The following is a 16,108-nucleotide window of genomic DNA, read 5'->3' on the forward strand; positions in this document are numbered from 1 at the left end:
ATCTCATTCAATGCTGTATGATAGCCTCGAAGAAGAAAGCCAATAAGATCCAATTCTTAACACCTGTAAATAGAATACGTCAAAACCAGACAAACAAATTTCATACAATCTGAACAAACATACTACAATAATTATTTGAGCCAAAAATATTCCTCAATACATAAGATCCACTAAAACAGACCCCTGTACAGGGGCATTCTGTAAAAGAAAGTGCCCCTATGGTAAATAACGGGAAATGAGTTTGAAATTTTCAAAATGGTTATTGTAAATTGGGTTCAAAGATTCCTTCAAAACTACTGACTAATCAAAATAAACAAACATAAGTCAACCAAAGCAGAAAAGAAGTATATGTTTAAGAGGAGCATGCAAAATTCATTATAAGAATTTCTTTACTGACACCAAGGTCTCTAGCTTCAGAGTACTTTGATTAGATAATATTTTCATCTAAACCAAATCCAAAGTCCATAATTGATTTATTCCAGATCCTCTAGTTTCAAAGAAGGAAAAATAACAATAAACTTTGCATTTATGAAAATCTTTCTACAGATTTGAGCCTTGGATACAAATAAATGCTACGCACAGGGCAACTGGAACAACTATGACTTCACTCCAAAGACTCAAAACTCTGTCTACAGAATAGGATCACTACACAGCAATTTATTTTGTGTCAGAAAAGACTTGTTGACATTGGGTGGCCACATCAAGCACACCAATAAAATATAACTCACTAAAAACTAAATCACGGTATGGTGCGTTCATATAGTGGAGTAGCACCCAAGGCTTCACGTTCTTTCCTCTCTGCTTTAACCTGCAAACAGAAAGCTAATTTTCAACAAACACATGACAGTTGCCTTATATCTGATTACTACATTAATATTTCAAAATTAGATTTTTAGTAGCTATACAGTACATACAGTAAAGCATTTGAGTAGAGAACTTGATAACTAACTTCATTTAATGAACAAGGCGGCCTCGGAAACATATTAAAAATTTATAATGTCATACCAATACCATCAAAACAAAAATGACAAAATGGCAAGCAGTGATAAAATCTTGTGCCAACACTCTTGGAAAAAAGAGAGGGCACGGAATAGTCCAAGTTCAGCCATGCATTGAAAACAAAAAGGAAATGACAATTCAGTAGAACAGTTTGTCAGCCATCAATCTCTGAATAAACAACCTTACAGCAAAAATGAACCGGCCATAAAAAAACATGCAGTTAAAAAATATCTCAGCAGAAGAAGAGAAACGCCTGTGCAATTTTTATGATTTTATTTATGGTTTTAAAAAGAGCATGTGTTGTATTTGTCAAAAAAACAAGCTCTCGTTCCAAAATAAGCGAGTAGTTACCCAAAGTATCTTTTCAGAGCCATTTGTCAACTGACAAGGAAGTTTTTGTTTTCTAAGGAATTTAAAAATATGCAAAGTTTGGATATCATCCAGCTGAAGTTGATATTGACATCAAAAAGGAAATATTTCAAAGCATAGTATAGTTTGCCATAACAACCAATATGCAAAACACACACATACTGTTTGAAGATTAAATAGCCAAAAATTGCCAATCATCTGTTGTCTCACACAAATAGACAATCCTAGTTCCCAATTATCCAGCTAAATTTCTTAACAGAAATATCCTTCGATAATGGCCAAAGCAGAAAACAAAATCAGTAGCTAAATTAGCTAACACAACAAACCCAGCAGATACTTTGATCTTTGGCTGCTCAAAAAAAAAAAACCCAAACTCTATATATGATATAATGCATTTCATATTTTAGAACAATACAGCACAATAATAATCAGAAACCCAGTAGCTAAATTAGCTAACACAACAAACCCAGCAGATACTTTGATCTTTGGCTGCTCAAAAAAAAAAACACCCAAACTCTATATATGATATAATGCATTTCATATTTTAGAACAATACAGCACAATAATAATCAGAAACCCACACTATGACTAAGTGAAATCTCCTTGAGGAATGATAGTGCAAAAAATGCAGATGTAAGAAAAGCAAAGAGCTGAAATGAAATTGCTGTAACAGCCCATATGTTCTTTTTTTAAATACTGAATTTGTGGGTGTATTTATTTCTAACAGGTCCAATAAGGCAAAGCACTAGTATTAAGCATTGAAGCCTGTGGCTGTGTACATTGGTGTCATATTCAAAAAAAACTATTAACAACTATGCAAATTCTTCTACATAACCAAAAACATAATTCCTTCTAAGATCAGAAAAGTGTCTTGTCTGGTAAAAGCAACTTTTGATAATTTACAGATCTCAGCTTCAACTCTTTCTAGAAGTCTTTCAGCTTCAACTCTTTCTAGAAGTCTTTCAGCTTCAACTTTTTCTTGCTAACAACGATGCAAATTTTTCTACATAACCAAAAAATTAATTAATTCTAAAATCAGAAAAGTATCTTGTTTGGTAAAAGCCACTTTTGATAATTCGGAGGTCTCAGCTTCAACTCTTTCTAAAAAATCCCACATGAAGACATATAGGTTAAAACTTAAAATCAATTACTTGGAAGTTTTGGGCTCTATCGTCAAAGCCACAAGTTACCTGAAGAGTTAAAATCATTAAGTCTAAACCAAGGGATCACAATTTCAAAATTACGAACACTATTTTGATAACTGTTGGTGTAAATAATTATTCATCTTGGATATTATTACACTTACTTAATTTTACTTAGGAAATGCATTTCATAGTAGTTTGCGTATGAGACACTTGGGTGTTTGTGCCACATTGGGATAGTGTGTGTAGGAGAATTTCCACCTTTTATGGTATTGATCTTGTTGTTACACTTCACATTCAGTGGGTGATCCACCTCATGTGGACTATTATATTATTTCTCCTACCTACCTACACCTATTTCCTACTTACCCTTGTTTCTTATTGAGCCACATGTCATGTTTGTGTGCTCACATATCCATATAGCCTTGCCTATATAAGCAGACTCATATTCATTGTATGTATCGATTGATGATCCAGTTGATCAGTAGTTTCATCTTGATAGAATAAAGTTTATTTCTATCATCTATTTTGTCTCTCTTATTTGTGTTTTCCATTGCCTCTTGATCTTGGAAAAATCTCACATGGTATCAGAGCCATTAGAGTGTCATTGGTTTGCTAATTGAGAGAAATTTGATGCTATTTGGAGTTGTGTATTTTGGAGTTTCCTATTGCAGGTTATTATTGAAGCTTGATGGGTCAAATATGAGGTTACCATTGGATTTAAGAGGTCCAAGAAAGTCAGTTTTGCCTTTTGTTTCATCCAAATCGGACTTCGGAGGCCAAATCTAGATGCATTTCAAGTTTGACGCTGCGGCGGAAATTTTCTAGAAATTATAATTTTGCAGGCATTTTTCAAATAGTGATATCTCACTCATCCGGACTTGTTTTTTCGAACAATTTTTTTTGATTTGGGGTAGAATTTCGTGATCTGTATAGTGGTGCAGAATTTTTCTGATTTTCGGATACAGGTTTTTCGGAAATCACAAAATCCCAATTTTTACAACTTTGGAGGCTTCGTTTGGGCTCATATGGACTCCTTTTCAGGTGCCATTTTTTTTTAAAGTGCATATTTTTTCATCTACTTTCATAATCTGCTATTTGTTTGCAGTGATTCTGAGTAGAAATTGTACTTTCAGTATTTGGTCATTTTTGGCATATTTGGTACTTGTATTTTGTTTGGATCTCAGTTTAGATCGCTAGCAGTATTTGTTGAAGTCTCTTAGATCTCATTTTGAGAAGTTGTAAATTGAAATCAGAAGTCCACTTTGCCTTGTTTTGCAAGTGGCCCATTGTATACGCACTAAGTATAAAGTGTCAAAATCACCATTTTGGGGGGATTTCTTGATTGAGTGTTTTGGGGGGGTGTCTTGTGTGATTGTGCCTCTCTCTATCTTGTGTTTTTTCATTTTGGTGCTATGGGTACTCCTAAATTTCCACTTTTAACTCCTCATAATTATGCATCATGAAAAATTAAGGCATGGAGTTAAACTAATGGAAAAAGGACTCATTCATAATGTAAATGAAACTATTACAGCACCACCTGATCCCTCCTCAGGCTGATCCTAACGCTCAAATTGAATGGCTTACTAAGAATGCTATGGCACTTGGAACACTTAGAAAGTATGTATCAAATGACCTCATTTTTCACATTGATAAGTGTACAACAATTAAAGAAGCTTGGGATATTTTTAAGAAATTGTATGGTCAAGTTGATGAAATTAAGGGCAATAAGCTTGATAGTGAACTCACAACTTTGGATCCCAAGGATTTTGATAAAATCCAAGATTATGTCACAAAAGCAACTGAGCTAAGAGCAAAGCTAACGGATTGTGGAATTGACAAAAAGGATGCTCAATTGGTTTATAACTTGTTGGACAAGCTTCCTTCAGAGTATGCAGCTTTTGTATCTAGCTTTCACACCCATATGTTAGCTCAAGGTTCCTCATATACTTCTCCCTCATTTGATTCATTCACGAAGATGTTGATACTTGAGCAATCTAAGTTGACCACGATGGGGATTCTCAAATCTTCAAAGTCACAAGCTTTGGTGGCAGCTAACGAATTGTGGAATTGACAAAAAGAATGCTCAATTGGTTTATAACTTGTTGGACAAGCTTCCTTCAGAGTATGCAGCTTTTGTATCTAGCTTTCACACCCATAGGTTAGCTCAAGGTTCCTCATATACTTCTCCCTCATTTGATTCATTCACGGAGATGTTGATACTTGAGCAATCTAAGTTGACCACGATGGGGATTCTCAAATCTTCAAAGTCACAAGCTTTGGTGGCTAACAAAGGGAATCAAAGTAATCAAGGAAAAGGCAAGAATCAAAAACAACCTAAGTCAAAACCACAACAAGATGGAGCACAATCTTCCTCTCCACAACAAGGTGATACACCATTCTCACCTAAGAGGAAATCATATAAGGATAATCTTTTTTGTGGATATTGTAAGAAGTCAGGACATGATGAGCATCATTGTTATAAGAAGGATATTGATGAGTTGAAGATTCTTCTTAAGAAGAATAGAATCAACCTACCTTATAGAATGTCTACATCGGCTTCTTCTTCCAAGGATAAAGGAAAGGATCACTCTTTTGGGATAGATAAAGGAAAGGGACAAGCTCTTTGTGTTACTACAACTCATGATTCAGGGAAATGGCTTCTAGATTCAGGGGCTTCTCATCATATGGCATCTTCGCAGTCTATGTTTTCTACATTTGAGCCTTGCCACATGCCACAGATTTTGATGGGCAATCATAAATACATGGATGTGATTGGGAAAGGATCTATTGCCATTGGGGATAACTCCTTCAATGATGTGTTGTGTGTACCCCACTTACAAATAATCTTCTTTCCATCTATCAAATCACACATGGGGCAACTAAGAAAATTGTGGAGTTCACACCTGATTCAGTTATCATTAGAGACTTGGAGAGTGGAGCTATCATTGCAACTGGGGTGGTTGATCATGCATCTCGGTTGTACTCTTTTTCACATTTTGGTCCTATTGATGAGGTTGATTCTTCCTATGTTGATGATTCAGATTTTGAGGATAACTTTGGGCATTTGAACTTGGGGATTCTCACATGTGACCTTGTTCTTGAGCCTTGCATTTCATCTCCTATTGATATCACACCACCTATTGCACCTGATGATGCAGCTAGTGCGACAATTTTGCCTTCTTATGATTCAGTGCAGCAAGATATTTCATGTCTTCCAGCTTCAGTTGATTGGGATGCCTACTTGACAGACATTACAGGTTTGTTTGTGGAGTCCTACATTACAGATTTGGGAGATACCATTGATGACATTCATCTTCTCTTTGATGAAGATGATCCTTCTTTGATTGTTGCGAGGGATCACTCTAACCCTCTTGTGCATTCTCTACATGATCAATCTTTAGAGGTTGACATGATTGTGGATACCTTTGTACAACACTTGGAAAAGGTCTCTTTATCTTTTGAGGAGACATGTGAGTCTTTGGGACATGTTCTACATCCATCTCCACTAGATCTTGGAGTGCCTTTTTCAGCAGTGTGACACAGTTTACCACCTTTGGAGGGGGTATCTTTCAGCATCGACATGGGGAGACTTGAGCAATTTTCAAAGATTCCTTTCATCATGAGTTTTTTTCATACATCTTCCCTTCATGATTGGGGAGACTTTTTGGATACACCTTTGGTTTTGTTTCTTCCTAAGGGGAGGAATGTTGTTCGACGTTCGTGGAGCAGTTTCTTCATACATCGAGCTTCTATCATTGGTGCAAATTCCAGATTGAGGGGGGGCTTCCTAGTCTCTCTTCTTCTTCTCTCATATGGGGGGGACTTTTTCCTCACATGGGGTTTTGTTCCTCACATACTTCTATGAGAGTTCTTTGTATCTAGTTTTCATCTCTCTTTTGGGGGAGGGTTTTTTCCCATTGGGTTTTTCTCTCTTTCCCCACTTTGTGAGAGATTTCCTTGCATTGGTTTTCATGCATTTGCATTTGTACATGGGTACCTAACATGGCCTTGTAGCCGGGACCCATCTTGCATTTCTTAGTTGCATTGTAGACTTTAGTGCATTCCCCTAAGTTGCACTTAAGGGGGGGTGTTGGTGTAAATAATTATTCATCTTGGATATTATTACACTTACTTAATTTTACTTAGGAAATGCATTTCATAGTAGTTTGCGTATGAGACACTTGGGTGTTTGTGCCACATTGGGATAGTGTGTGTAGGAGAATTTCCACCTTTTATGGTGTTGATCTTGTTGTTACGCTCCACATTCAGTGGGTGATCCACCTCATGTGGACTATTATATTATTTCTCCTACCTACCTACACCTATTTCCTACATACCCTTGTTTCTTATTGAGCCACATGTCATGTTTGTGTGCTCACATATCCATATAGCCTTGCCTATATAAGCAGGCTCATATTCATTGTATGTATCGATTGATGATCCAGTTGATCAGTGGTTTCATCTTGATAGAATACAGTTTATTTCTATCATCTATTTTGTCTCTCTTATTTGTGCTTTCCATTGCCTCTTGATCTTGGGAAAATCTCACAATAACAAAACTGTCAAAAGGTAAAGGCCCGGAGTTTTTAATTTTTCTGAGAGATTATTGTCTTTGCAAGAAAAATTTAATTTTACAAAGTACTTAAAGACATATAACAAGACAGTTTTCATTTCTAGACAAAGCCCTTATTTATTTATTTTCCTTTGTTTTCCAAGCAACAGGAAAATAACTTTTCAAAGAGAATTTTCATTTTCTGTATCTTGTAACTCTTTCAATTTCATGACAGATTAATCATTTAGTAAAACTTTTAAAATCTAAGAGCAAGGGCTCTGTCGTCAAAATTTAGAGACTTGAAATTCTGGCATTCGCTGCATCCAAGTATCATTAATGATATTAAAGTTTTAAACTGAGTAGCAAATTATGGATTGTGTCAATTTCTTTTTTCTCCTATCTTTTGTTCTACTACTTCAAATCACAGGATCAACAACATACTGTAATGGTATGTTATCTTTACACGTCAAAGTGAAAACAAGTAGTGGACTTAACAAAGCTGTAGATTATTGGAGGCAATAATATTAGCTTCTACAAAACAAAATCAATTTGCTTGAGTGTAACTGGATATTCAACAGAATTGTAGGAACACACATATATTAACTGACTACTTTCCTCTACTGACATTCAATCCTCTCTGGAGGAAAAGTGAATAAGGCCATGCTTATTTCAATTTTCTATACCAATGTTATCCATCACCATAGCAGAACACATGAACAGCTTATAATTTGTTCCAGTGTAAGCTTGTTTTAATATCATGGGAAACTTTTCACTGAAAATGGCCACCGTGTTAGCCTGGGGTACACTAATTTTGCCAAAAGTCATATCTCTCAATATAACAAACCAGCAGTCAACTTTTAAAGTTTTATCCATGATTTTGTATCTGTGATCACTACTCTCTTGGCTGAAACTGATTATACTCCTGTATGGTTATATTATATCTAATACAAAAAAAAAGTTCTATCCATCAAAAATTGTCTGATTCAATGTAATGAAGTTAGCCCTCATCCCCATCTATTATTTCACATTTATGCCACTTGTTTTTCATACTTGCAAGTTATTTCAGATTGTGCAGTAGATATTTGTGTTAAAATCATGGGAAACTTTTGACAGAATATAAAGATCAACTTAGTCTGGGGCATGCTAATTTGGTCAAAAATCATCTTTGGCTGTACTAAACCAGCAGCTAGTTTTAAGTTTTATCCGTCCTGGTTGGCTGATTAAATGTAACAAAGCTGGCCCTTTGTCATCGACCATTAGTTTACATTTATGCCACTCATTTTTCATCCTTGCAAGTTACTTCAGACTGTTCAGTAGATATTATGGAATATATTCTTCATTGTTACCAGTTGTGCCATCTTCTCAATCCCTGTCAAGACTTCCATTGCTCCCACAGGAGCATATTATGGCTGACAAAGTCATATATTTGGCTCATGTTTTGATATATATTCATGTATTTCCTGTGGCAAGACCAGACTGTTGAAATTAATAGCTAAGATCGGATTATTAATTAAATAATAATTAAAACATATTGTAATAACCAAATCGATTACAATCATGTAACTTGTAATAAAATCTTTGGTCCCACTTAAGCACATGAGCTAAGGATATCGTGCTGAGGTTAAATGCAACGTGTGGACCTATTCATGTAACTTGCAATGGAATTCAAACTTATTGCATTTTGGCACCAAAGTGGTTATAGCCGACTAAGGCAAAATAAATTACTTGTACCCCCTATATAATCAATGCATTGTAATCCATTTTAATATACAATACAAGCATTTCATCTACAATCAGCGATCTGATCTGCAAGCGATTCCAAGACATAGCGAATTCCTTCAAGGCTCAGCAAATTATGTTCCAAGTCTAGCAAAATCCTTTGGTGGACAGCGAATTGCATTCTAGCTGAGCGAATTCATCCTAAGGAGCCGATTATCTTCAGATTGAAAGCAAGGCAAACTCTGATCAGAATTCAAGATTCAGATAAGTCAAATTTTTCATGCCCTAGGTGGGCAAATTTGTACTTGGCTATCATTTGACATTAATATAATCTGATCTGAATCTTGTTGCTGGGTTTTTCCTCCAAGAGGGAGGTTTTCCCAGGGTATATGTGTGTCATGTGTTAATTTTGTGTTATGTTCTGATTTCTGTTCTTTAATTATTAATCTGACTGCTAAAATTAACACAGACATCTTTTGATCATTGTTAAGTTCAAAACCCTCCTACAGAGTCTATCAGGCAAATGCACTTTGGTTGGTTTGACCAAGCTAAGACAGGCAAATTGATGAGCAACAAGGCGATCAAATTAAACAAGCATTGATCATCACTTACAGTTACTATAAGTGTAACTTTTCATTCATACAATAAACATCCAGTGGATTATGGTCTTGTGCTATGGCTGAAGATATTGGTGCGATAATCCCTCTCAACCCTGGCTCAAAACCTGCAAAACTTTGCTAAGTGCCAGGATGCTTAAACAGGCCCCACAAGACCAAGCTGGATGCAAATGTAAAGCATATTTTTCCTCTTGAACTGTAGCTTCTTAAACTTCTATATGTCTAGGAAAAATTACAATAGAAAAAAGCCTATTAGGCCAATTGTATAGATATTTAGCAACAATTTGCCTGAAATTTATTGTTTGGAAATGCAAAGGACATGTACCCTGAACGATATATAAACATTTGCAGCTAATCATAATTAGAACAGTAACAAACTACAGATGCAACCATATCCTGTTTACACAGACTTGGGAATACAAACTGAAATGGGATCATGTTCTTGACAAAATAACAATAAAGAGAAATGATTGACATTAAATTTAAAAAATTGATCTCACAAATTGCAGAAAACTTACCAACTCCAGCATGTCATAAAGGTAACCTCTGAAGGGAGTTTGAACCGCCTGTAGAAGCAAGCGAACAAAACAAACCCATTAAGTAAAAAAAATAAAGAAAAGAAAGATAATACATCTATTAGAAGATTAGGATTAACAGAACAATTCTTCAGCACCCAACAGTGGGCTTTTCAACACCATTGCATGGTTCAAAAAGCCAATAACAACACAAATATAAAAGTTAAAGAATATGATTTTCTCAAAAACATTCGAAGAGTTGCTCCCTGCTGGTCATGGGGAGCAGTCATAAGACTGTAACCCAAGTTCAAATCAATTCACTGCAATAGGAAATAATAACTTCAGTGTACAGGTGGTGAGGTTGTGGTATATACCATGCAAATTCATACAAGCATTGCAAAAGTTTACTAATCTTAAAATTGTGCTCAAAGCTTACCACACACCATGTTAAAGACTACCTTCAACCACAACCAAAATTTCTCCATCTCTTAATCCATAAAGAAAAAACATTAAAATACATGTTCCTACAAGGTGGATTCATACACCAGGGAAACCCAAGGGCATGTTCCCAGCATTTTTCGGGGTGTCCCTGTTTCCGAATATCCCAGAGACGTCTCCAGGCCAACCCCAAATTGTCAAAAAATGCAGGGAGCATCCCAGAAAATTCAATGGGGCAGCTAGCCATCCCATAAAAAACTGTCATTTAAAAAAAAAAATAGCACTATAAAAAAAGAACTATTATTGATTGTTGGCAAATGCAGATTACAGGCAGCCATATAATTTCTTAGTTTTTGTATTTTTCATACTGTAGTTTAAAGTGAAACTTGCAACCTTGTGCATTTAGTTGTAACTTGTATGCTATTTTGTTCTGAAAATGATGTGTGCAGCATCCCTCAAGGGGATCTGGGAGCAGTGCCCCCAATGGTATGGAAGGGCAACAGCCCTCACAGGTTACGGAGGAAGCACTCCCACAAGGGGCAGAGCCCCCACCACCAAGCCCAAATTAAGATCTTCAAAACCACGCAGACTTTGTATTGCATTCAATAAGAGAAATGAATTTATATTTGGAATCCATGTTTTAGGGTTGGGGGGGAATTTTTGGGCTTTCTGTCGAAGTTGGAAGTCAAAATATAATTAAAAATAAATAAATAAATTTGAAAATTCGCAACTTGGACTGAAAGCCCACGTGATACACTGCAGGTTCAAATAGGTTCATCCTAGACAAACATGTGTTGAATATCTGGAATACCGAGAGTGGAGGGGTGAATCAGTATTACCTTGAACTTATTTAAACTTCTAACTAACCAATCACATAACATAATTTAAATGCAGCAAATGAAATTAACACATAACACCAGATTTGTACATGGAAAACCCAAAATGGGAAAAACCATGGAGAGAGTGTTCTCTCAGGAATGATGCATTACGTAACCGGTTACACAGTACAAGGGGTGGCTCACTGCTGGTTTGGGCTCACTGCCCGGATTATAAAAAGGCTCACTGCCAAATAATAGAATATACAAGATTTGAACTGTTAAAGTTGCATCTGACATATGCATAGGTTGCAGTTCCTTTGAAGCACACAATATGTCTCATTTATTCACTGTACTTAATCCGCACAACAATATTTACATTCACAAGCTTTTTCGCATATACACATAGTACACAATATAGTTGTTCATTGACAACCATACCTCTAATAAGAAACACAGATGGCAATATATATCCGCATCGATCTGACTGACAAGTTGGCACAGCCGGAAGGGTGAGACCGGACTGTCCATACGCTACAACAACCAAAATATCTCCATGCGGTGTCAACTTCCAACTTTGAATCATTAAACGACTTGTATAACATGCTTCTAGCATTATCCGGGTAAGACCGGACCTAAAAACATCTTGAAGTATCGTTCTCATTGCTTCCAGATGTGACCGAACATAAAACATCTTCCGGTAAGAGTAAATTCTGTACCACGAAGCTGTATGAAGCAAACATACATTCATAGCATAATAATTTTACATCACATACTTGAAGCAAACTTCCAAACTGAATCACATTCATACATGCCGGACCAAAAAACTCATTCATGACATCAATGACAACTATGACAATGGGCCAACAACCTGCAAGTCTAGGACAGGACCCTAGATGGTCACTAGGTCAAACCAAATCCAGATCCAAACCCGAACCGAGAAGTCCCAGGGCCCAAATAGGTAACATAGATTATTGCTAAAAATCTAATTTAATATTTTAATATATTGAAAAAAAAAGTAAAACAAACCGACATTGTTTAAAAAACAAAATACAAAGGTATTAAGTTTTATTTAAAAAACAAAAAATTAAAATTAAAATAAAACCTGAACCTTTCCTCAACAACAAGATGTCGATTGGTTTTCAAGTGTTCCATGACCAACAGAGGGGTGGCAGGTTACTAACTGATTGATTGGACAGGAGACACTTCAAATATTGAAGTCATGGGAAAGGGATGGGTATGATTTACAAACATATTGGGGAGTTGAGCATGTCTAGCCAAGGGTGAGATCCAAAAGTAGGGTATTCTACAACATTGAATTTTGAACTTTCAATTACATAGACCCCCCAAGCTCCCCCGAATCATCCAAATTTGCAAGCCCAAGCGGTCACCATGCCAACCAACGAACTGACCCTCACAGACCTAGTTTAGGCCCTTGAACCAGATTCATTAAAAGCAACCATCAAAGTGGACTTGAAATTGGAAACCACTACAGCTAGCAGGTCCTTCCAATGTTCAACTCAAAGGATGATCTCTGAATCACCACTTCAGAGGCAGCATGAACCTCCATATAAACCATTTCCTCAAAAATTGAGGGCTACTCCTCCTCAACCCACACATCATTAAGGGATTGGATGCACTTTTAGGAACCGGCAGCCAAGAGACATGACCTGAAATGAATTGGGAAGCAAACAGTTATGCTTTGACTATAAAGAACTGTGGGACTCAACACATAAGTGCTTGGGAAAGAGGCAGATCCATTTGATTGAGGTGTACTCCAATGGCAGGGGAGAGCCCAAATCAAGTATAGAGCACAAAGTGTAGAAGAGGATGAGATTTCACTAGCAGGTATTAGTAACTGAAACTGAAAGCCTATAGTCAGCTGAAGAGGGAGTGTAGACAGTTACTATTCCCTCTATGTTGAGAGCACCATGTATCACCCCTTTCGAATTGGGGGGGATTGGAGAACAAATGTGCTCATTGATGGGGGAGCAACCCACAACTTTAGCGGTCAAGGTGTGGTAGCAAGATTCAAACTGAAAAATGAAAGAGTTTGCAACGTTGTCTGTTAATTATAAGCGTACAGCAACAGAAGGGTAGGGCAAGGTGTTGAGATTGCAAAGTTTGGAAGCTTCAAAGGGTTAAATGACCATGCTGGGCATGCCTAATAAGTAGCATAAGATTCATGGTGAATTCTATTGTGATTATTTACATTTTTTTAATCACCATATATTCATGTTGTTTGAACCCTTTATAGGTTTCTTATCTCTGTGTTTCAAAATAAGTTATTACACATACAATCATAAAAATTAGATTATTAAAGACCGCTAAATCTTATTTTTCAGATGACGGCCAATCCAAATGCTAATTTGGTGCATGATTTATAAAAATGAATAAAGGAATCTAGAACTGAAAACCCTAAAATAAATTCACCTAAAGAAAAAATTTAAATTACTTTATCTGAGAAGGCTTATTAGAGACCGCTAAAGCTTATTTTTCAGATGACAGCCAATCCAGATGCTAATTTGGTTTATATTTTATAAAAACAAATAAGAGAATCTAAAAATGAAAACCTTAAATTAAATTCACCTAAAGAAAAAAATTTAATTACTTTACCTGAGAATATGCTTGTGCAATTTACATTCTAAAAGTTAAAGGCCAAATATGGTTCTTAGGTTACCATCGGATAAGAGATATTCTGATGTCACTATCAATCTAGATGCCATTTATACCCAGACTGGAAAAAATTGAAATTACATTATATTACTCATAGTTTACAAGGACTTGTCCTGGTACAGTAGATTGGTACTGGTACCATCAGATAAAAGATATCCTGATGTCACTATCAATCTAGATGCCATTTATGCCCTGAACCAAAAAAATTGAAATTATATTATCTTACTCATAGTTTACAAGGACGTGTCTTGGTACTGGAGATTGGTATTGGTACACTACTTTTTTAAATAATAGGATATGAATAATTGAAGATGACAAAAATAAAAGATTAAATTCAGCATCGAAAAATATAAAATGCTAAAAAAATTTACAATTTGATGTATGGAAAAAGATCTTCAAGGAAACCAAGGACTATCATTATTTCATAATCATTGCCATGAAATAAATATTATTTTTTTAAATTTAAATCACAGTATCTTGGAGATGACAGAGAAGGACCAAGATGTGAATGCTATTATTTTTTAAAACAAGGTACAGGTTAAGAGTACTCAGAATGGCTATATTTTCAATCAGTTGATAAACTTCAATGCACAATTAGACCATAGTTACCAACAATGAGAATTTCAGTTGTTCCGGTTGGTTTAAAAAATAAAAAACCAGAATTTTCAAAACAAAAGGCAAAATTCTATAGCATTTGAAAAGTCCAGACCAAATCAGACAAATCTGGCCAGTTTTAGTAACTATGACATAAAAATATTAAGCTTTTTGCATTGTTGTTCTTACAAATTACAAGTATCTTTGGGCTTTAATAGAAGCTTTTCTGCTGCAATAACACTCACATTTTTTTGTGAGATAAATAGAAAATTACAAGTCCATTTATAATTACTTGTCTGATTCTCAACAACAAAATATCTCCGTTTGGGAATAAAAACAATACAATTTATATGGTTTACCTTTAAAAATCAATAGGAAGTTTCTCAATTTTTGCCAGTCGCTTCTAGGAGACGTATAAAGATGCAAAGAAACTGCACTTCAAGCCACTTGGCATCTGAGGACAACCTCATATAAGGGGACGCATTTCTAACACGAGAGATGAGTGCCACGAATATGGGTACGAACCTCCAATTAACTATGATCCTACCGTAGGCTTGGATAATTGAGCTTGGAAAAGGTAAAAGCTATATTTTGTTACTTACAGCCAACGCCAGCAATTTGGCATAAAATTTGTTTTTGTAAAACAAGCATTGGCATCCCAAAACCCTAAATTGAAAATTATGAAAGAAAAAGTATAACAAAAAACAAGGAAATAATTTAACCTGTAATTCTTTAGGCAAGTACTCGTGCTTCATTGAAAGATCCATAGCACGCTTTATGCGCTGGTTGCGAGCATCCACTACCTCTCGGGGCAAGCGATTAAGAGCTTCTTGTAAGTCCAGATCAAAGGACTGATCATACAAATCGTCGTGGCGGAGACCTTGCGGATAGCAAATCCATTTATAAAATTAAACTCAGGAATTTGCATAAAGCTTAACTATCATAGAATCAGAAATGAAGAAGATTTTGTATATTTATTTACCGTATTTCCTGAGGCGATTGCCAACGACAGTGCAGTACCGAATGGTGACCCAATCGACTGTGAATTTTGTTGCTTTGGCCAACGCCCCCTTTATCAGAGACGTCATGGCTCTTTCTAGGGTTTTTTCAGATCGCGCTGTAAGTTTTATTGTATTACCTCAATGGCTTCGGCTATCGAAATGTAATATATATGCTTCTTTGTATCCTCTGGGAGTTTCGTTTTATTTTAATAACAACTAAAAAAATAATGAAACTTGAGGATCCTTCTAGGTACATATAATGTTGTATTATTTAGATATCTTAAATATCTTACAATGTTAAGTTTTGAGTTATGTTTTACTTAATAGTTATTTTAGTTTATTTGGAAATTATTTTATTTATTTAAAAGCTATTTTATAATTTTAAAGAAAGGTAAGTTTGAAATAGTTATTTTAATGTAATCATAATATAATGGCTCTTGATGTCATAGTAGTGATTTATTATATAATAGATTTTTATAATATTAAAAATTAGCATATATTTTTAGAAATCTAAGTAAAGTATGTTGAGAGATATCAAGTTTCAAAATATGGAATATTTATGTGTTTAATGATAAAGTATGAAGTGCAATTAAATTCAATGATCGATGATGTCTTTAATTTAATTTTGGTTAAATTTGAATTAATGATAATTAAAATGAGATAAAGGC

The 16,108-nt window shown here is 35.4% G+C and overlaps 1 protein-coding gene across 1 annotated transcript; it reads right to left on the minus strand.

Moving 5' to 3' along the window:
* Window positions 1-347: 347 nt before the first annotated feature.
* Window positions 348-15,661, minus strand: LOC131046736 (cytochrome b-c1 complex subunit 7-1, mitochondrial). Its single transcript, XM_057980526.1, has 4 exons — window positions 15,422-15,661; window positions 15,162-15,319; window positions 9,920-9,967; window positions 348-808 (listed from the first exon to the last, which is right to left on the minus strand). The coding sequence occupies exons 1-4, from the start codon at window positions 15,525-15,527 to the stop codon at window positions 740-742; spliced, it is 381 nt and encodes a 126-aa protein (XP_057836509.1). The 5' UTR covers window positions 15,528-15,661; the 3' UTR covers window positions 348-739.
* Between the last annotated feature and the right edge of the window lie 447 nt (window positions 15,662-16,108).

Source organism: Cryptomeria japonica, chromosome 3, assembly GCF_030272615.1.
Source record: "Cryptomeria japonica chromosome 3, Sugi_1.0, whole genome shotgun sequence".
Lineage (NCBI taxonomy): Eukaryota > Viridiplantae > Streptophyta > Pinopsida > Cupressales > Cupressaceae > Cryptomeria > Cryptomeria japonica.